General features: G+C 35.6%; 1 protein-coding gene across 3 annotated transcripts in view; it reads left to right on the forward strand.

Annotated features, from left to right (window-relative positions):
- The window catches only part of MDFIC (MyoD family inhibitor domain containing), a 52,096-nt gene extending 35,425 nt beyond the window's left edge, over nucleotides 1-16,671 (forward strand). For all 3 annotated transcript variants that reach the window (XM_014249056.2, XM_014249057.2, XM_014249058.2), the window contains exons 4-5: nucleotides 502-777; nucleotides 13,174-16,671. In XM_014249056.2, coding sequence (XP_014104531.1) covers nucleotides 502-777; nucleotides 13,174-13,421 — 524 coding nt within the window. In that variant the 3' untranslated portion in view covers nucleotides 13,422-16,671. The remainder of the gene's footprint in view (nucleotides 1-501; nucleotides 778-13,173) is intronic.
- The last annotated feature ends 5,514 nt before the right edge of the window (nucleotides 16,672-22,185 follow it).

Consider the following 22,185-nt stretch of genomic DNA (forward strand, 5'->3'; position numbering starts at 1 on the left):
TCTGTGATGGCTGAGTGTCAGGGGACCTCTACCATGTCACTCAGGTTATTTTCTGAAGGTTGTTGGGTTGGCCAGCCTGCATCTTAGCCCATTATTGTGGTCTGTATGTTTACTCCTACACTTTTTCTTCCATTTGGGTGTATTTCACACATTATTCATTTGATCCCCTCAATACAAGTTTATCTCAGTTTTACTACATTTGTTCCTAGTCTTGACTTTTTCCCTTTCATCAAATTGGTTGCATTATTCTCTCTGTGCTGTTCACAGAGCCTTGCAAGCCTTTCTTTGCACTGCCAAACGGGGAGTCTAGGCCCCATGCAGACATGAGGTGCTTTTTGAATACCTAATAATTATTTTTAATCTAGAGATTTCTTTGCTTTTTTGTCTTGATGGGAGAATGCTAGCTTGTCAGTCTGTTTTTGGCTCAATAAGAGCAAGGAAAGTTGCATTCCCAGTTCAGTTATCAATTTACAATTAACCCTTTTTCTCTTATATTTTAAGCACAACCTCGACGTTTGCCTCAGCCAAATACTTCAGCACTGGAAAGGAGTGAGGAAGAAAGTGGAAAAATCCAAAATGGCCATGTGGGTCTGGGTAATGGAAGTGGAATTCACAACGGGGTCAAGCATATGCCTGCAGACAACAGAAAGCTTTCATCTCCTGTTTCAGAAAAAATGCACAGAAAAATTCAGTCCACCTTGTCTGTCAACAGCAACAGCAGCAAGAAGAGTAAAATAAACTCTGTGTTTTCTCAAAAGCCAGGTACTTCACCAGAAGGTAAGCTGATATTCTCATTAAAAAAACCAAACTGAATAAAGACCAACCAAACCTCAGTAAAAATTATAAAATAAAGTGAAAATAATTGAAGAGTGTGACTCATGCTCCAGAAGCAAATAGATCTTTTATTAAGATAAAAGACAAGCTTCTTTCCCAAAGGAAAATATTGAGTATTTGAAGGAACAGGAAGGAATGGGAGAGTTCTTGCTTACAAACGTTTGGTCAACATGATCTGATAATGTTTTAGTCTCCGTACTTAGTCTCCCGAACTGATAGAAACTCCTGTCAACATTGTCACACACGCACCAGAAAAAAAAAACAACTATTAAGTACTAGTAGTTCAAAGCATAGTAAATATTTAAATGCAGTAATGGCAGGCTCTGTGAAGGTAGACTTTGCTTTTGAAATGTTCTGTTAGCTGATATCCTGACTAGCTGTGAGGTCTGAACACTAGATAATAAAACAATGACCTGTGCTTCAGTGTTTAGTGTGCCTTATGCTGTATTTGAGATGTAGATAATGTGCAGGAAAAAGCTTCAGACTCCTGCATAGCTTAAATAAGCAAAAGTAGATAATTTCTCTTATGTTTTAGCTGTGTCTCTGTGCTCTCACTGCTTGCACTTACACTCATGGTTCCAGAGTTCCTGAGCTTCTCAATGTTCCCATTAGCATTAATATAATCGATGGACTTTGCTACTGCCCTTAACAGGAGGAGTGTAGAGATGCTAGAAATTTTATTGGTTTGAGGCAGGCAGACTGGTTAAAAAAACACCTCTAAAGGGAGGGGACAGACACAGAGTGTTCAGTGAAATGGGGAAGATTCTCAGCCTAGATGAAGGATCAGAAGGACCACATGTAGCGGCCTGAACGAAGCCTACTGATGTCAGTGGAGTGACTCCTCTTGGCTTCAACTACTTTAGTCAAACTTACTCAGTGAATCTGTGTAGTAATATCAAGAACACCTTCAGTCAGATCTTTCCCTGGGCTGGTCCCCCTTGCTGTTTTTTATTTTCATGTTTATTTTCAAGAATCTACTGTTACTTTTCTGTTGCACTTTTAGTCCTCTAATATTTCTTTCCAAAATCACAACTTCATACTTCCTGTATTCTTCCGTGAAATATGCTTATATGGTTCTCCTTAGTACACTCTGAAAAGACTGTATCTTGAGAATCCTAGATCTGTTCATGTGATGGAAACAAACTGCAGGCCTCTGAATTTTAATAAATTCATACCTCTGAAAAAAGCCAATAAACTGTTATTTCAGAGGCAGCGCTTGCCCTGTTCATTCCCCTATACAATTAATTGTGGCAAACATTTCCTTTTTTCTTCTAAAATTATCCTGTAATAAAAGCAGTTGTTGTAGATTTTTTTTGTTTAATAGCTGGATATAATTATGTCAAATTACTAAGTGATTGAGGAGAAAATTAATGATATCTTCAGATTTAGCTTTAAATTCTAATATGTGATTTTAATATCCAACACAATTGTGTTAGTTGCCTGAAACTGCCATCATACAATGTTTTTATATACAGTAGAAATGTCATTATCCATAAAGGCATATCTGATTAGAATATAGATAATTAAATAGTGTTGTTGCACTGTATAACTCATTTTTTCAAAGTACAGAAATACAGGATAGTCCTATTGTCACACGCAATTTCACAAGTCGCCTAGTAGCTATGGTTAAATATAGTCAACACTGTACATCTGGCATTGTAATGCTCTCCTTTTGAATGAGAGAAGTTGGATATATGCTCTGAGTAGCTTGTCCCACTCTGCAAATGTCTGCAGCTCTAAGTTTTCTGATACTCAATCCAAGCGAAGCACAAGTTTTATCGTGCAATGATTAAAGTATGTCTGGAATATGCCCATAAGGGAATATTTGGTTTTAAGTGATTTTCTAGTTTTGAAATTTATTTTGCTTTACAGTTCTCTGACAGACATGTTTTATATTTGTGTAAACACATCTGCATGCACACATCTACAAGTCTTCTGACAAGTTCTTCAGCTTTTCAGTAAGGTACCCTATGGTGCTACATGACAGAAGTATTCTTATCAAGCTGTTGCCTTTCAGGAAGTATCAGTATATGCTTTATTTGTTCTATCATCACAATTTTTTAGAAGATGCACAATCATAAAGTCTAATCTAAACACAAAGAAGAGCTCACCATTTAAGGGAAAAATTATTTATTGATAGCTTTAAAATAATTGTGCTATTACTACAAGTCATGTTAACTCCTTATGACTACTTCTGGAAGACTGCATTACAAAAACCTGATATAATTAACCCAGTTACTTGTTTAAAGGACTATAATTGCATTTGAATCTGGAATATATGCATGTATATGCATATATATATATATATATATATATATATATATATGCATATAGGTATATATGCTTGATAAATACATGTAATTATGCTAAGCCAGAAGAGTGTATTAATAAGTTCAGTGACTGAGGATTGCACACACATTTTTTCAAAATGGTATACACAATTTAATTTGAACCTAACTTCTGCAGCTTCTTTGTATGATGAACATTTTTGGGCAAAGAGGCATTTCTCTGAGTAGTTGCCTCTTCTGATTCAATGACATTTCTGTAGAGGCTACTGACACAGCTTACAGGAAGATGGAAAAGCTACAAAGCTATTGAAAATTATTTGTGACATTGCTTAAGTACTTGGCTTAGCTTTAACTTGTACCATGTTAACCTCGTAAGCCACTGGTTACTGCTGAAGAGTTGCTGGGTTTGAATTTACTTGAAGGTGTGTATTCATATTCAGGCACATATATATAGTGTAATAATACACATTCTGGGCAGTTTTTTAAATGCTTTAATGCAGAAGTAGACAAATTATATTTATTTCATACTGTAAGTAATGAATCACCTGAATTAACTCACCTGCTTAGTTTACTATAGCTTCCAGAAAGTTTTAGTAGAAAGAAATAAACTTGTACACTTTCAGATATTTCAATTCACTTTAATTTTGTTATTCCTTATGTAGTACCTTGGATTTTATGATCTAATTGCTAGCTTTGTTTGGTTTTTTTAAACCTGAAAATACACACCCTGTTTTTTTACTTTGTCTGCATTTTCTTCCTCCTTGAGTGTTTTGGTCTGTTGTCAGTCAGGAGACTAATTAAATTAAGTGAAGGAAAGTGGCCAGAGAAAAAGAATAGGTTATGTCCTCAGAAGGAAGAGAAGCAAAAATTCTGGCTAGCAAGTTGAGAGTAAAATATAGGAAAGAGAAAATATTTTCCATTTTTTTCTTTTTCCCTCCCAAAAGCCTCATTCTCCTTGATTTTTCTTAAAAAGCAAGATGTGAATATTTCTGGAGCACCACACTTGCTTGTAATGCAAAGTTTGTCCATGATTTTTTGCTCTGCTTTGCTCTAAATATTGTATCTGTTGACAGAACCAAAAGCCTGGAAGGACTTGAAGCGGGATAGAATCAAGAAACACAACATGGGGTTGCCTCCCATTCTGCACAGGCACATATTTTGCTCATGAGTATTTGAAATGTAGTGTGTTGCTTCATATACTGCAGATTTCAGTATATATACCAGAAAGCTAAATGAAGTTCAATATTACTTTACCCTGGGTAGCACATCTTCCCATGAAGGTTGGTGCTGCTCCTGTTGGTCTCCAAAGTACTAGGCAGTCCTAACAAAAGCTATGAAATCTCCCAGTCTGCCACCCCTCAAAAATTCACCCACTACTGTTAAGAACTCTTTTATTAATTGTTCCAGCTGAAAACTCCACTTGTGCTTTGGGTCACACCTTGTGAGCTTTTGGAGCTGAATTTGTGTAGGAAATGCTTAAAATGTAACAGACATTTTGGAAGCAGTAGTATAAAGGCTTTAAAAACTCCTTTTTTAAATGGGTCTGTAGTATATGTGGTGATGTCAGCATTCTAGAATATGCTGGTTAGAAACACTTTCACATCCAGTGAGATTTAGGAGGGTGTGAGTGCACCATACTCCAGTTCTGCTTCTCCTCCACATCTATTATTAATCCATATTGTCCCTGAAGAAATCTTACTCAGCTCCATAACTTACACTACAAAAAAACCAAAGGAATTATGAAATAGTTGGAGTGTCACTCCTAAAAAGCAGTTTTTAAACACTGTTTCAGTTCTAAAGATTTTTCAAAGGGACTGGATAGGTTTCAGTGAATATTGGGAATAAAAAATTTTTAGCTCAAAGAAATTTTAATAATAATGTGAATTATTGATGCCAGAGGTGTCACAGTACTTCCAAAATTCTGGTTGGTAGGCCACTAGCAAAGAGAATTGTTACTGTTTTGCACCTGTTATGAGAAGTAGAGAAAAACATCTTGAAAACATGAAAAAGCAATTGTAAATGAGTAAAAAGGAAGGCAGTCTATCTGCTGTATTCAGGTGCAGAGCATTCAGAAATCTGATGCAGATCCAGTTGCAGACCTGTCCAGAGAAACTCAAAGAAGACAGGAGGTCTAAAGGAGACAGCAGTGAGGGAGCAGAACAGTAGATCTAGATGTCAGGAAATGAAGAGAGATGAGTAGCTGAATACATGCATATGTGTATCAGAGTGCTGGAAGGTATGTAATAATGACAGGCAGACTTGGAGGAGGAAAGGAAAGAAGTTGGGCAGGGGGAAGGATAGAAGAGGAATTTAATTAAGGGAGTGAGGGGCCAAGATAGGTGCTTGTTATTTTCTAAAAACCAAACCAAATCTTCCTACCAAATCCTTATGAAGCTTGATGTTACACAGTTTTTGAATCAAAGCAATCATTTATGAAAAGTTAAGGATGGAGAGAGGGAATACAGGTTTTAACTTGTTTTTGACATGAAGCTTTCACTTCTGGTCAAGTTGTTGTGTTCTCAGAAGTTACTGTGGCTGGGAAGTTCCCACAACTCCAGCAACTCGATAGTTTGAGTTTAATGAGATACTTCACTGAAATGGCTTTGAGCATACACAATTGCTGTATTCATTTGGAACCAGAAGATTGTTAAACTATGCCAAACAGATCATGAGCCTGCCTCCTGCATGGACAGGGAAATCTACTCTATTCCTTCCTTCTCAGGCTTTCTCAGAAAGGCACTAGAAGGCATCTTCTTTGTAATGGGTTTCTTTCAGGAGAGTTCTTTAGGAGGTGTAATAAGGCTAGATAAGGAAAGCCTGCAGCATGGGGGTGAGACTGGGGAAGGACAGTCAGTGCAGACTTGCCACCACATTTAAGTTACTATTCATGCTCTCCCAGAAGCAAAGCCTGAAGCAACCTTCCTCAGCTTTCTAGACTGTGCTTCTTGCAGTGCTGATCTTAGAGATGTGATGAACTATTTCACCCAAAGTGTGGGTGTTTTTTTAAACCCAGTGTTTAAAATTCAACATTTCAGGATGCATTTGAATGAAACATCCCTCTCCTGCTCCCCTTTTTTTTTAGTATAATGCAACTTCTATCTGTTCTAGATTTTGGATCAAAGCATGGGCTTGGTGGACGCTATTTAACTCATTCTGCTGACTACATTAATTTAATAGAATATCCCAAATGATACTGATGGCTTAAGTGAAGACAAAGCAAGTCCAACAAATGATCTTTGTGTTAAGTCAGGGTCTTAAGAGCCACTAGGTGCATATACATGGAAAGTATGAGTAGTTGTCTTAGCATGTTACCAGACTTCTGTTTGAAGTAGGAGTGTTTTACTTTGGTTTATATAACTTTATACAGGAAAAATGGTTTCCAGGAAACTTTAGTGGGCATGACTTGCAGTAGGATTGTGTTGGGATTTTTTCCTCTTGAGGGACACCAGAGCAGCAGTAAGTTTTCTTTTATATACTGTTCAGCCACTTGATTAGTATAGTATTATTTACTGAAATTCAGTAAGAATGTGCATCAATCACCTAACGTTGCAGAAATATCTGTTGGCCATCGCTCAACCTGGCAATTTTTTTTAAACATACATACACTTCTGAAATACATCCTGTAGTATTAAGTAGTATTTAGGCAGCTACTTGTTAGTATTCTGCAATCTCTCTACTTTAGAAATTTTATTTGTTTAGAGTTTAGAAATTTTATTTGTTAAGGTTTAGAAATTGGTTCAAAGTGGATTTGTGTCTGAGCATGAAGTGCTAAACCAGGGTTTTTGTTAGACAAGTTTGTATCAGAACACAGTTGTCAGTCAGGCAGTGGGCAAATAACATTATCAAAATGGTGAAATTTGTTTTTATTAAGAATGCATTTTGAAGGGTGATGTGTTTTAGGTATAGTTTACATTGTTTTTTTGCACAGAAGTCTTGAAAGGTAATTTACATGTTTTTTCAACAGGATTGAGTGGAAAACTGCCTGTAACAGAAAAAGGGTCTTCCAGCAGCATCTATTTTATAAAGACATAGTCTAGCTGGCACTTCACTTGTCTCAGTATTTGGAGTAGTGAGTAGTGGCAGTGAAGGCTTCATATTCTAAGGAAGTCTTAGGTAATAGAAATTAGCAGATTTCTTAGTATATCTGTATGTTTGAAATGGATCATTTTACTCCTGAGGTTATATCTGTATTGAGAGCTTAGAATATAAGCTCTGATGAAAGTTTCCATGTGTTCAGTGTGATCTGCCTGTTCAGGCAACATTTTAATTTTCTTGTTCAATAGAGATAATGTTTTTTTATTTTAAATGGTGAAATATCACATATACTAGACTTTGTAACTGTGTTTTCCCCTGTCTAAATAAATGTCACTCTTTTATCTAGAAATAATCATATTACATACAAAATGTCAGTCGTTCTTTCTGCCTTTTCTTATTTTCCTGTGGACATTTTCCTGGGTGTAGTGATTTTTCTCAAAAGAAAGGCAGTGGGTCGCAGAGGCTGCCCATGAGCCCCATTGCAGGAGCGGTGGGAGGTGTGGCAGCTCAGGAATTTTGCTCCTTGCCTCTGCAGCCCTCCAGGAGCCTTGGCTGAGGTGGTTTCTGGCTGGTGCTGTGGGCTCTGAGCCGCTGGCGCTGTGTGCTCATCCCAGCCGCTGCCAGCCCGCGCTGCCGGACTGCGGGACGCCTGTAGCACCTGCTGGGGCTTCTGTTCAGGGCTCTGCGGGGGCCCGCGGTAAACCCCTGCTGAAGACCTCAGCTGTCACTTTGATTGTGGGTTTGCCCTTTTTGATTCTCTCTGTGAGACAGCAGAGTGCCTGGAGATTTGTTTTGAGTTGTCTGAACTTGGTGAATATAGTTAGTAAGAAGCTGACCAAGGTCACCATCCTGTAAGTGAGCTTATTTACCACTGTAGACATGAAAAACTTTTATCATATGTGACCTGCCTGCTTGGTATGAAAGCTTTTTTAGTCAGTTTGTGACAGGTTAGTGTCAAACATTACAAAAGCAGTACATAGCAGCCCGCACATACATTTCTCTGTGCATTTTTCAGTTCACCTCCTGCATTTCCTGTACAGTTTTGATGGTTGATCATTCTCTTAAAACCTGCTTTTTAAGTAGAGCTGCACCTTTTCATAAAAATGAAGGGGAGATATTACAAGGGAAATTGAAATAAAATAAATGTGTATGACAGTATTTGAAAGAAATGGGATAACATGGTAATACCTGTATGCAGAGGTTTTAGAAATAAAAAGTGGTGTGCACATGCAAATGATTATAGATGTGGAAAAGCATTAAAATAGTTTTATTGTTGGTATTGTTTCGTTTTCTTAAATGAGTGTAGCTGTTATAACTGGGGTAAGTTAGGAGTGGAGCCTTCTGGGCTTTTATAAGTGTGTAAACAGTTTGAAGGGATCTTAGGCCTATTTTTTGTCTGGATCTTGTCTGTGGTAATATTTAAAGCCCAGTTAAAGTAGATGTTACATATACTGTATCCACTCTTTGGTTAAATCAGCACATGGTCGGGTGTGTGTGTACGATATAAAGCAGCAAAAACTTGAACGTGTTGGTTGGGTTCTATTTGCTTTGGCATTGTTTAACAGTTTTGATGAAGTTCCCTAACAAATCTGTGCGTTTTGGGGATGTGCCAAAGGACTAAGGAAACACCTTCATTTACATTGGCTTTAAAAAATGTCAGATAGGATGACCATTTTAACTTCAGGTCTAACTTTCATCCCAGGCAAAATGAGGGAATAATTGAAAATAAGCTTGAGTGTCTGAAAGCTCACCTTTTTTCCCCAAACACGAATTGGTCCAATAAAATGTACTAGCACTGCCAACAGATCAAGACTGTTGTAATTTATGCCATTTAGCATAGCTTATAGGAGCTTGGATCTAGTCAACAAATGTGATACAGTGTTTTGACAAAATCAGACACATTTGGTGAAAGAACTAACTCACTGATTTGGAATTTTATTTTTTTTTTTAAGTATGCCTCTAGACAGTGCTTGCACCCCACATCCTCACTTTGTAAAAGTGGCAGTCTCTAGTGCAGCAATTCTTAATTGAAGTGTAATATAAGAATTGAAAAACAAGGGAAATTTGAGACTGGTGTGGTATAGTGTAGAAGTCCTAAGAAAAAGTTTATCTTCATTAATGATTTGCCTGTGTGATGAAGCTTAGATGCTTCCACAGTGAGAGAAATTGGTTTAATGAAAACTTAAGCCCTAAGAAACTTCAGAGTTAACTTACAGTAGTGCATCATGAATGTCAAGGCTAATGGAGTTCTGTCCATGATAAAGACATGCCCCTAATTCTCAATTGTGTTATTACCTCTAATGGGAAAAGAAGAATTGAGACCCTCTAATTCTCAAACAAAAAAGAGCTTAAAGAAATACATGATTTTAAGCTGGCACCAGTATTATAACTGCTATTATTGTGTCATCTCCTTATTAGAAAAGACTAGAATATACTCAAAGGTTCCAGAAAATTCCTTGTCAGACATTAAAATCACCAAGTTTTCAAACACATAAAATATGTTTAGTTCTATAATCTAGTTGGATTAAAGTGTTCCACTCCTCAATCACGTGGTAAAAAAAAAAAATAAGGATTTTGATGGGGTAAGATTAAAGAGTGGAAGTTAAGTATAGTCTTTATTCCTAATGTACTAAGTTTTGAAACTTAGAATAATGTGTAACTTAAAATAGTTTCCTTGGTCTTATAAGCAGAAAAAAATTACTGGAGTGTCTTGTGCAAGCAATGAAATATATTGTAGTTGTCTCAAACATGGTAATGAAAAACCTGTGGTCATCTCTTTTGAAGTGAGTTTTGTATAGCACCTTCATGGTTGCATTCCACTGATCACAAGGGTAGTCAGTTTTAGCTGTATAGTGATTTCTGTGGAACTGACAGATTGCTGTAGGAATGCAGATACTAAAGAAGGACGAGTTTTGTGTGGCATGTATGTTTGTTATTACTACAAAAATATAGTGTAACTGCATCTTGTTCCTATAATTGCATCTGTAGATAAGAAGCCAAGAAATAGGGGTCATACATGGAAGAAATTATTCTTCCACCTGTTTTATCCAACTGTATTACAGCCCTTTAGAGTCATGGTTCTGAATTCAGCAAGTTAGGTAGGACTAGGTAACAGCATACTTTTTCATGTGTCAAATAATTGCTACCTGGATAGCTATTAAAAGTCAATAACATGAAGAACATAAAAGCATGATTATTTCAGATTTGTCCTTGAAATGTGGATCAAAGTTTATGTTCATTGTACAAATGAGTCATTGCAAGAATGAAGAGAGCACTAAAGGGTATCTCTATTTTCTGTTAATTGTTTGTGGAGGTTAAGTAAAATTGTTATATAAAGAGTTTTTGAATTGAATATTAGGTTTGCCATAAAATAAAGAGTAGGTAAATAAATCCTTTTAGTGTTCCAGTCAGTGAAAAAAAGATGGAAAAAAGGACCCTCTACAGAATTTTCATAGTAATACTAATGGCCAAAATTTCTTACTATGTCTTGGACCATTTTTCATAGCTCTTACCTTTGGAATACCTTCATTTAAATAAACACGGCCTCTACCCATAATTCTTGATTTGGTGTTATCTTTAGATTAGGAGGGAAAAGTTCTTTTGTGGGTCCAGAAAATGCTTTCTGAGTACAGTTTCTGTTTTTTATTCTATGAACTCTGTTCCTTGCTCATCAATAGAAGCATATTATAATGTCTGTGAATGTGTATTTCTCTCTCTGCAGTTTTACACATCCTTGCATTAAGAAAGCAAGATTTTTTTGTACATTTTATTTATGATATGTTTACACACAAAATTTCATTATGGTGTACTAAAAAAAAAAAATTTAGAACAACATTTGCTGTTGTATTAGCTGCTTCCAGCTAATATTTTAAAGATGTGATATACTAAAACCTTAGTTCCTCAAATACGGATCTTTCTTAGATAGAACTCTTGGCTTCTTTATCTTTTTCCTTCATAGTAAAAGAAAATCTGTAAGGAGATTTTACCTGAGCATATTTAACACCATCTCCATGACAACCAGCTAATTAATCACTATCAGTCTGGCTTTGGTCCTCTTCAGTGAACTGATACTCTCCAGCTTTTTTTCACATATCTTCTGTGTTTTCTATGAAGGTCATTTATTTAGCGACATTATGTCTTTGGGAGTGGAAGCCTTTTCATACAAGAAACCATTGTCTTTAAAGCACATTAAATGTACCTGCAGTTTCCTCCCAGTTTTGCTTCCTGCACAGTAGTAGGGAGATTTTAAGGCTAAGATTTTGGGGTTTTTTCCCTCTTCTTGCTTTTTCTGAAATTTCCAATTTTTTATTTATTTATTTATTTATTTATTTTGTTTTTTGTTTTGTTTTGGGCATAAGGGTTCAGTAGTACATGATGACTACAGCCACATTGCAGTGCAGAAATGTCCAAGCTAAGTTTGCATCTAAGTATTATAGTAAGTAGGAGTGGGCTAAAGGCTCAAGTAGTTCCTGTGCTTCTTGGGACAGATTTGGCTGGTCTGAGTCTCTGTTGCTGCATTGCTTTAAATATTCATGCTTCCTTGTGTAAGTCATCACTGTACTATCATGCAGTTCGAGTTTCTGCAATGGTAGAGGTATTTGGAATCAATCAACATACTTGTCATGGCTACTGCATAATTTTTTACATTTATAAATTTGGTTGGAAGGCCTGATAATAATATTACTGTTGCAATTGCATTTTTTCCCCTATGACAGCAGTCTTAAGCCTGTGAACTGAAAGAACATAACACCTATAGAACATAACGTCTGTAGGCACTCAGACCATACAGCTCAATATCCTGTCGATCCTAACAGACTCTCACAGAGGATGCTGTGACAGGCTGTAGGGACAAGAGATAGGGTGAGGCTGTGCAGGATATTTTCCCCAGAAAATTTTCCAATCTTCACCTGTCTGTGGCTGGAGTTTGGAGATTGCAAATAGTAAAAAGAACAAAAGCTGAGGCTAGGAAAGAAAAGTATTTCTCCAACCTGAACACATCTTGTATTTTTAAGTTTTCATTTAATTTCTGAATGACTATTCACTGCCTCTTACAAATTAAGTATACTTATACATATTAATTTATACATATTATGTAAAATTGAGTATGTCCCTCATTCCTGCAGTCTCCATTCCACTGGTGCATGTTTAGTTCCAATCCTTGTTTTCCTGTCATGTCTCATGGATGTATTATTGTTTGAAGTTATTCCATATATTTACTCTTTGTGTGCCGTATCTTTTGCAGATAGTTTGTGGGACACCTTAATTATCTAAATAATTTAGTAATCCTTATAAAAGCTGTATATTGATGTTTAGGTGTAGTTAACAACTCTTGAAGATTGAAGCAGTCTATTAAAAGAATTGCCAGTAGATTTGTGTAGAAAAGCAATAGAAAAAACTGTATTTTGACTGAATATTTTACCTATTGTTGAGGGTAAGTAACATTTATAATGTGCTGTTAAGCTGGTTTTAACATGTGCAAAAACAATAAAGTAAAACAACAATGTTTAGGCAACTCCTTTATTTTTCTTCACATGTATCAAGCAAACGAAACAGCTTCAGAAGGGCAAGATGAACTGGGAAGGGCTGGAAATAATTTTTGATAGTTTCCCTCATAAGTTTTTTTATTTTTTTATCAGTTTGTGCAAGAATGAATAACTGAAAATAATAGATACGGATGTCTTACATAATAAATGACTAAGGAGGTAGATCTAAGCAGCTCTGAGCAGTTTAGTACTAAGGATTTGTATGAAGTGAAGTGGTGACAGGAAACTTGCATGGAGGTGGACATGAGTTGAGCTGCAAAAGTGACCATGAAGATAGGAAACACTTTTTTTTGTGCCTACAAATAATGTCTACACTGAACCATTTTCATTCAGCTACTTATTTGACATTGTGATAAATCTGGATTTAGAGTGACATATTAATGATTTTCTCTTTTCTTCTTTGTTTTTTTTTTATTGTTTTGTTTGTTTCTTTTGTTTGTTCCTGACATGCTACTGTACTATTGCCTATGAAGATTGCTGTGTTCACTGTATCCTGGCTTGCTTGTTCTGTGAATTTCTCACCCTCTGCAACATTGTTCTGGGACAAGCATCCTGTGGCATCTGCACGTCGGAAGCCTGCTGCTGCTGCTGCGGGGACGAGATGGGGGATGACTGTAACTGCCCGTGTGACATGGACTGTGGCATAATGGACGCGTGTTGTGAATCTTCAGATTGCTTGGAGATCTGCATGGAATGCTGTGGGATCTGCTTCCCATCATGAAATATTTATCCCTTTCTATTTTATTCTCTATAAAACTGGAGAGCTTTTCTTTAAATACATTTGAAGAAAGACTAGGTAAGATTTTCACACTTGCACTGTTAATTCTCTTTATATAAATATTTTTTTAAAAAGTAATCCTCAAGTCTGTATTCTAACACAAATGGTATAGTTTTGTATGTGAAACTGAAGCTACATTCCAGCTTCCTTTTGGCTTTGCAAATGGAAGAGTTTACTGAAAGTGAATTCTAGGCCTGATACTGCAGGCCACATGAAGGCAAAATTGCCATTTGAATCCAGTGAATCAAGGTTTTGGTCAGAGAACAGACTGCAAGGCAAAGCCTTAAGTATTTGCTGCATACTTTAATGTTTAAACACTCAAATGCCTCCATGCATAACATGCCTTTACAGGCATTCTGAAAATCAAAATATCTCTGTTTCTCTCTCTTTGGGTTGAAAGCAACTTTGCTCTATTATTTTAAACTTAATTCAAAAGCCAGAATTAGAAATACACTGTTGGTTTTGCTACAGTGGTCGTGTTGGCAATATGTCTTTTGTTTTGAATATCTCATTAATTAGAGAGCAATTCCCAGTATTTTACATTGCTGAAATTATCTGACAATCTAAAGTCACATATAAGTTTTGCCCTGGACTAGAAGAGTACCAGGATTTCTTTGTCATTAATCAAGACAGAATAGAGACCTTATCATTTTAGTTCCGTACTATTATTACTTGAAATGCTACATCTTAGAAAGAGACTTTGGAAATCTGTGTATGAAATGTATCCTTTGAGTAACAAACTAATAGACTAACAATACTTCAAAAAATGGCTAAAGAAGGAAAATTATTAGAAGTTAACTCAAGAATCTAAACCAGTACATTAAGTGGCCTGGTCAGTGTTTGTGCCTTTGGAGCCAGTGTCACATAACTTAGTATTTATTTCTTTATGGTATAAGAAAGATCTACAGAAAGTAGCAGAATTTAAACAGGGTATAAAAACAAAACTGACTTAATCAAGGAATTCTGTCATTAAATGCAAAAAGCAAGTGAAAAAATGATTATTCTCAGATACATTTTAAATGTTATTTTTAAATAACTGTGTAAAAAAAGATAATTAAGAATATATATTTTAAGCTTTAAAAATAAAAGGGTTGGTATTTAAAATGTTTGAAAAATACAGTTAGGATCTGTTGGACCTAACTGTAGATTTCCTATTACACGATTAAGGTTTTCCAAAAAATAACTGTCTTTTGTAATTTTAATTGTGGAACACATAAAGAGGTTTATGGCATTCCCAGATATAGGGGATCAAAGTACCCATTTTCTTTACTATCTGCTAATTTCTCCCCTCCATGTCTGTAGCTTTTCTGTGTAAAACACCCAAACATCTTGATCTCACATACTTAAACTTTCCTGTTTACACTCCAGATAATCCATTTGTCGAATGTAAAATTGTAGATCTCCTAAATTCAGTCCTTTTTACAAGAGTCATCAATAGCCAATAGCATGTGTGTTGAGTGAATTGGCCATAAATGCCTCTTTCTACTATAGTGAATTCAGTTTATGCAAATGTGACAAGCTAAAGATCACAGGATCTTTAGAAACTAAGTCTACAAACGGTCTGATATTAACCAAAGCTGCTTCTTGTGAACACTGACTAGTAGTGCCTACTACTGCAAGTTATCACTGAAGCCGAATCCTTAACTTTACTAGGAAGCTGGGAAGTGTTACATTTTGCCTTGGCATATGCAATATTGTGGTGTATTCTGATGCAATGCAGATTCACCCTCAGAGGGTTTCCTAATCTGTTTTTTGATAGTTGCTACAGGTATTATTCTTATTATGTTTTTTTTTTTTTCCCATATATTGGGCCAGATTCTGATCTGTATTGCATAAACTGAGTGCATTTCCATTCATGTTGGAATTTCCTAGTGGTTAAATTCCATTTAGAGAGCACAAAAATATTATGGTAATAGGCAGGCTAATAAGGAATAATATAGTTAAATTGATAAATTCCCAGTGCTCAGAATCAGGCTCATGGGGCTCAATTATGACTCCTAAAAGGCTGAACCACATTGGGAAGGGGGAAGAGGTGCCTTGGTTGAGTGGCATTGCCTGGAGGCATTTTGTCTTTGTAAGGCATAATGCCTCTGGGGAAATTGGGGGCATCACAGTGAGCATTGGGACTCAATGCACCTTGGAAAAGTCTAGACAGTACTTTGTCCATTGTAGGTCTGTGGTTGACACCGTGGTTGTGGGAACATGTTCTCTGGGGCTAGACAGCACCATGAGCTCCCTTTCGTCCTTCTGGTCACAGAGAAGTGAATTATGGCTGTTTCTTGTCTGATTGTGCTTTTGGGACAGGGAAGAGGACTTCCAGTCTCTTGTCCTGCCCCCATATCCATGCCCTGCTGGTGCAGTTCCAGTTCCGTGCATGGAAAATGCACATTTGTGTATCATGCTTTTAGTGAATGCTAGATTTTACTAAAAATTCTTTTTACCACAGGTTGATATGATTAATAATAAAAAAAAAAAATTAAAAAATACCAATCTAGGGATTTCTTCTCCTGTGTAAAAGTTATCTATAGAGTTTGTCCTGCACAAGCCCTCTACTTACTGGAACTTAGTGGGTTTTTGATTATTGAAATTATGAAAACAATAATTATGAGAACTTTGTTTATGCATATGTGTATATACTTTTTCTCACACACATGGAAATACACACACAGATGTCTTTTTCCACTTGTGGGATTGTGAAATACTAGGAAGTGAAAATAGTGTTATTAAGCCTCATAATAATTAGAAGTATCAGAGTATTACAGACAATTAAAAAAAAATGTGTATTTTGTTTGACATTTAAACGTAATCTGCTACTGTTTGTCATAGAGATATTAGCACTTTTGAAAAATATATCTTTGTAGCAGAGAATATTAGCATGTAGTTTAAGGAATTCCTTTCTATATTTATATCCTTAAATTCTGTTTTGTAATTTCCACTTTATAATCAATCTTGTAAGCACCTTGTGTAATAAAAAAAAGCAGAATTAGAAGTCAAATGTGAAAATAGGGTTTAAATAAAATGAAAACATTAGAACTTAATTGTCTATTTTATAATAATTCTTGTGAACTTGTACAGTGTTTCAGTTTATAGTTCTGCAAACTGGCCCATTTAAAAAACATGCTGTTTGTATTTTATATCAATTGGATGTGCTACTTGCAAACAGTATTTTGAAATAAAGATCTTTATTTTGAAACTTTTGGATATCACCTTCTTCTAGTCTTGCCTTGTTACTCGTCTAAAGAATAATTTCATGTATTTTAGTGTTTTTTCTTCTGCTTAAACCCTTCCTAAAGGTGTTGGCCTTTGGGTGACTTGCACAGAGGGTGAACCGATATACAAATTGTCCTACAGGTGGAGCTCAGCTGACTCAGGCACTAGAAGCTGTGTTAGCATGAACCTCCAGCAGTAAAAAATTTGTCCTTAAGAGGGAAAATTCATTCCTTGGTGAAAATGGATTAATTAAGTGAAATTCCAGTAATGATTAAATTTTATCAAAATAAATAAAAATTTATTTTAATACATCCACAGAAAGTCTTCAGTTTACCAAAAACAGGCTGAACCTGGAGTATAACCGGCTCTTAGTATTCATATGATTTTTTTTTCATGTTGGCTTAAGCTAAGTGTGAACATCCTTATGCTACTTTAAAACTGCAGAAACTGTATGTTACAGTCTTTTGCACTATTTTTTTCTACATCTATAACCCTGTAGAGGGTCAAAAAAATTGCTTCTCTGGCCATTACAGAGGAAAAATGTTACAACTGGCAGAAATTGTGTTTGAGCATATATCAAGGAGATTTACATTGAGACTGTGCACCAAAATAATTGCTTTAGTAAGAGAACTGATAAACACATAGACAAATAGCAACATTTGACACCTATTTTAGGTAGTTTAGCTGGTATCCATAATACATAAGATTTTTTTTTAAATAATGGCTCCTGTTAAGAAGGACCAGGAACATTCAGGATCTTTTGGACTGAATAATGGCTCTATTTCAGTTGTAGTTCTCATGTTAAGAACTGTGTGTTGGCTTGCTTAGATGAATCACTGATTTTGAAATACTTTAAACAAGAAATTTTTCTAAGCTTTTTATACACTTAGGCTTTTTTCACATTATCTTAATGTTTGCAATATTTGGTGTATGTTCTTGGAGAGCAATGCCAATTGTATTGATGTATCTCCAAAATAAAGCTTTTATTGTCTCCAGTCTTGTAACTTTCTAAAAGGTAATAGATCATAGAATGAATGATGTATCTGAAATCTTACTCTTGGCCCCAAAATTAAGTTAAACATTAGAGAACTGTTTCCCCAGTGTCTTATCTTAGTCTTTGAGTGCACACACCATGTACTGGAAAACTCCACATTGTGTTGATGGTGACAGTAGTAGCTCTAAAATCCTACAGACATTAATCTTGTTTTTTCCCTTACCTTCCGCACCTTTTGCCAGCTCTTAGCACTTCCAAAGAGAGCAGGGAGATCTGAACTCAATTTTAACATTGAAAGAATTTTAGTAAAAATAATATGCTGCGCTCACTTCCAAGATGCACTTGTTGAGTGTGCTCAGTGCACTAGAATGTGAAGTTGATCACTTGTACAAAGTTTAGCCTACTCTTAAACACTTGCTTATGCTATTTACCAGTGATTTGGTGCTATGTCATAAAAGGATGAGTTTTATCTTCTTTAGAAATCCTTAATTTGATGGAAATAAATATAGTTGGAAAGAGAACTTTCTCTGAATTATCATTCTGCAAAACAGGTGGATGTTTCATTTGATTACATGTTCTTAATGTCTTTATGGTTTCTAATCATAGGTTCATAGTATTGCATTGGGAGGGACTTAGAAGCATCATAGGATTCCAACCCACTTGCCATGGGCAGGGATAACTTCAACTAGATCACGTTGCTCAGAGGCCCATCCAACTTGGCTTTGAACCCTTCCAGGGGTGGGGCATCCACAACGTCTCTGGACAACCTGTTCTAGTGCCTCATCACCCTCACTTTGGGAATTGCTTCCCAATATCTAATCTAAACCTTCCCTCTTTCATCATAGAGCCCATTCTCCCTTGTCCTATCACTACATCTTGTAAATAGTCTCTTTCCATTTTCCTTTTAGTCTCCCTTCAGGCAACTGGAAGGCTGCAGTTAGGCCACCCAAAAGATCTTTTTTTCCAGGCTGAACAATTCCAACTCTCCTATCAGTTCAGCACACTTAATAAAACACAGCGTACAATCCTGTTTTCTTATTTTATGTACGCATATTATAGCAATTGTTAGTACATTACCATTCAGTACTCATAAAAATGGAATGTAAGATGAAAGACTGTATAATACCTTTTATACATTTAATAGTGCCTTACTGATTTTTATTCTGGTATGCGTTTGCTATTTTAACTGACAAAATACTCCACTATAATTGGGGCTCTTTATATCATCTCAGTAGGGTATGTAATTGGTGCCCAGGCACTACACAATTCCTCTTCAATCAGTGATGTAGGATTCAGAAATTTGTCTCATCTCCAAGTTGCACAAAGTGACCACACTGTGAATATGCTGTACTCCAATATGTTTCATGTTACAATCCTACTTTTTTAGGCACCAGATTCACAGTGCCTACCTTTGTTTCCTTAGCTTTTTTGCAAGGTGATATGTTTGGTTTTGTTTTGCTTTTAAATTTTGGTTCAAAGAGAATTGAAAGGGTCTTCATTATGGAAGTCTGGGACAATACCAAGATACATGTTGCATTGTAAGTTGTTTCTTCATCTTTTCTATGTTCTCTGCTATGTGCAACTTCTAGTCAAAGAGATGTATAAAAGTGCTGTCTTTGGAACTTTGGACTTAGCATCTAAATAACTGAAGCTCAATAGTGTTGAAATATTTGAAAATGAAAATGTATTGATTATGTCTTTCTTGCTCAAATAAAGCACCAGAAGTTCTATCAAGATGGATTCTGCAGAATTTTGCAAACTGACAGTCTTCAAAATAGTTCTGCTTGCATGAATAAGACTAGCACATTAGTTTCATATTAGCACATTTTTTAGTAGCATATATATATCTCTGTGCTAGTTTTTCAATTCTGAGCTAGCTTCATTTAGTGAGGACTAATTAAGAACAACAAGCTGGGAAGAATAAATGTATTAAACAACACGGTATTTCTTTCTTCCCTAGGAAATGCTACTCCATTTGTCTGTTTCCTCATGTGAGGAGGAGACACTTTGATTACATATTTAATGTAGACTAACAGCAGTGGTTTAGAATCCACAATAACTTCAAGGTCATTAGAAGTAGTGTGTGAAGGATAAAGGGAAATGTGTTGCAAGGATCCCACTACTCTTGACAACTGCTGTCTCTGCCTCAGTAATCTGCTTTGCATCTACCACGCTTTCATGGGGTTAAGTTTAAGAAAATTAAGGTATCCATGACTGAAATTTTGTATTCACTCTTGTTTCTTCAGAAAGAGTAATTAGACAAATTTACACAATTACATTTTAGTAAACTATTATGTCAGCTTAACTGTAACACATATTCTGGTTAAAGTACATTAAACAGCAATCCAGAAGAAATTTAGCTGCAGAAGGCATTATTTTCTATCTAATTATTTGCAAATTAATGAATAAAATTAAATTCCAATCACTGAAAAAATGAAGCAATGGTAAGAATCAAAACTAAAGATTAGTTAAAGCTATGCAATGCATAACAGAATTAAAGCCGCCTTTTATTCAAATTCAATGCTTAAAAAAGAACAAATCCATCATCTTGAAATTTGACTTGTAGCTTGACATTAAAAATAATATGAGTAGAATTTTCAGTGGGGTAAGCACAAAACTAGTTCAAGTAGTGTCACTCTCAATTAATGTACTCAGGTGCTGTGCCCATTAAAATTCCCACTTGTGGGTTCAGCTCTCTATGCAAATGGGGTCATTACCTGGAGAATTTAATTGGGTATGACACTGGGAGTAAGAATTTTCCTTTCAAAATAAACCTTCTTGCACACATTTTCACTAGAAATTTGATTGTTACATATACTTCATATTGTTTGGCTCTATAAATATTTACCAAAATTGAGAATGTCCTCACTTACTTATTCTTTTACAGGTAATTCATAATGCATCAAAATGATTTTTAAATTGTTCCATGTATTGCATATGCAAGTCTCGTTACAAAATCTGTGGTGAAAAATCTGGGGGTTTTTTTGTGTTAAAACGGTATATTTACATGTATCACATTCTTTTACAGCTGATATTAATTTCTAAATTATAAATTTCTGAAAGCAGAATCATAATATTTTTGTAGTATATATACATGTAAATGGAAAAAAGGTTCTTTCATTCTGAACTCCCACCTTAGACATTGTTTGGAAAGGACAAAAAATTATTGTGTTTCTGAGTAATATTAAATTCCTATTTTCCTGGACATTACTTTGTATAATCACTTGTATAAATAAGATTAATAACCGAAAGATATTAATCCCAAAATGTACATACAAATATTGTGGAAACACAAAATTTCATGATTGGATAAACCTTCTAGAGAACTTCCAGTTCAGCAGTCTAAGCTGTAACAGTTTCTAAAAATATGTTCTTGGAAGCCTCTGATGAAGGGAGCTTGGGCACTAGAGATAGTTCTTACGTGTGCTACAGTAGGGTCTTAACAGATAGAAAGCTTTTTTCCTTACATCCCATTTAATCTTATTTTCATTTCTTCAAATAAAACAGATGTACCCATGTTCTATTCCCAGTGGATGTGTAGAACAATCACCATTCTCTTGTCACAAACTTTATTATATTAACCTTTCATACAGTTTGTATACTCCTTCCCAATTTCTTTTGCCTAATCCAAAGAAATCGAGTCCCAACTTGCTTTCAGTGCAACATTCATTTCAGGCATTATAAACTGTATGAGCTGTGCTTCTCATTTCAAGCTATGACAAGACTGAGGGAGCACTCATGAAGGAATTTCTTTTGCTAATAAGAAGCACAGATGTTGGATAGTGTATTGAGGTAAAAGATACATTCATATCTATAATGTGTGTGGATTTCTATGGCATGAAAGTTGGCAGTATTTCACTTGCACCTTGACTTCTATAACAGAATCAGTCCAAAGAATCAGCATTATGATCATCGACATAATGCCTTGAAAGATTTTCAATCTGAAAACATTTTAAGTGCTGCAAAACACTTAAAAAATTTCCAGGATGGGCACCTGCAAGTGTTGTATTAGAAAACGAACTGAGAAAATGAATCACCCGTGTCATTAAAGCTTATCTGTGTTGTTTTCCTCTGTATTTTCACTCCATTTCAGCTTTCAGCTTCTTCCCACTCATTTGGGCACTTGGTTTACTAATCCAGCATCCTCTGTTTTCACTGAAACTTCCTGTCCAGTTCTGTTAGGTCTCATTGCTTCTTTGATGCTTAATACATATTTATGAAGGGAAAAAAAGAAGCTACTGAAGAGTGATGTTTTTTCTTATTGAGCTTACCTGTAACCTTGTAGTAAGTAGCCTTGCAATATGGTTTTAAGCTAATAAGTGAGAGTGAATTTAACATAAACAAACTGTGTTTCAAAAGGTTAGTGGTCCCTTATTACCCTTCATGTTCAAAAATGGTAATTGGAATAATTTTATTCACAGAGAAAATCCAATGTATGTCAGTGTAGTTTTATGGAAAATACTTCTCAATTATTATTCACTAATGAGAATAAAAGTTTTGTTT

The sequence above is a fragment of the Pseudopodoces humilis genome, chromosome 5 (genome assembly GCF_049639895.1).
Source record: "Pseudopodoces humilis isolate 2021_Gansu_Grassland_sample_001 chromosome 5, ASM4963989v1, whole genome shotgun sequence".
NCBI classification, from domain to species: Eukaryota; Metazoa; Chordata; class Aves; order Passeriformes; family Paridae; genus Pseudopodoces; species Pseudopodoces humilis.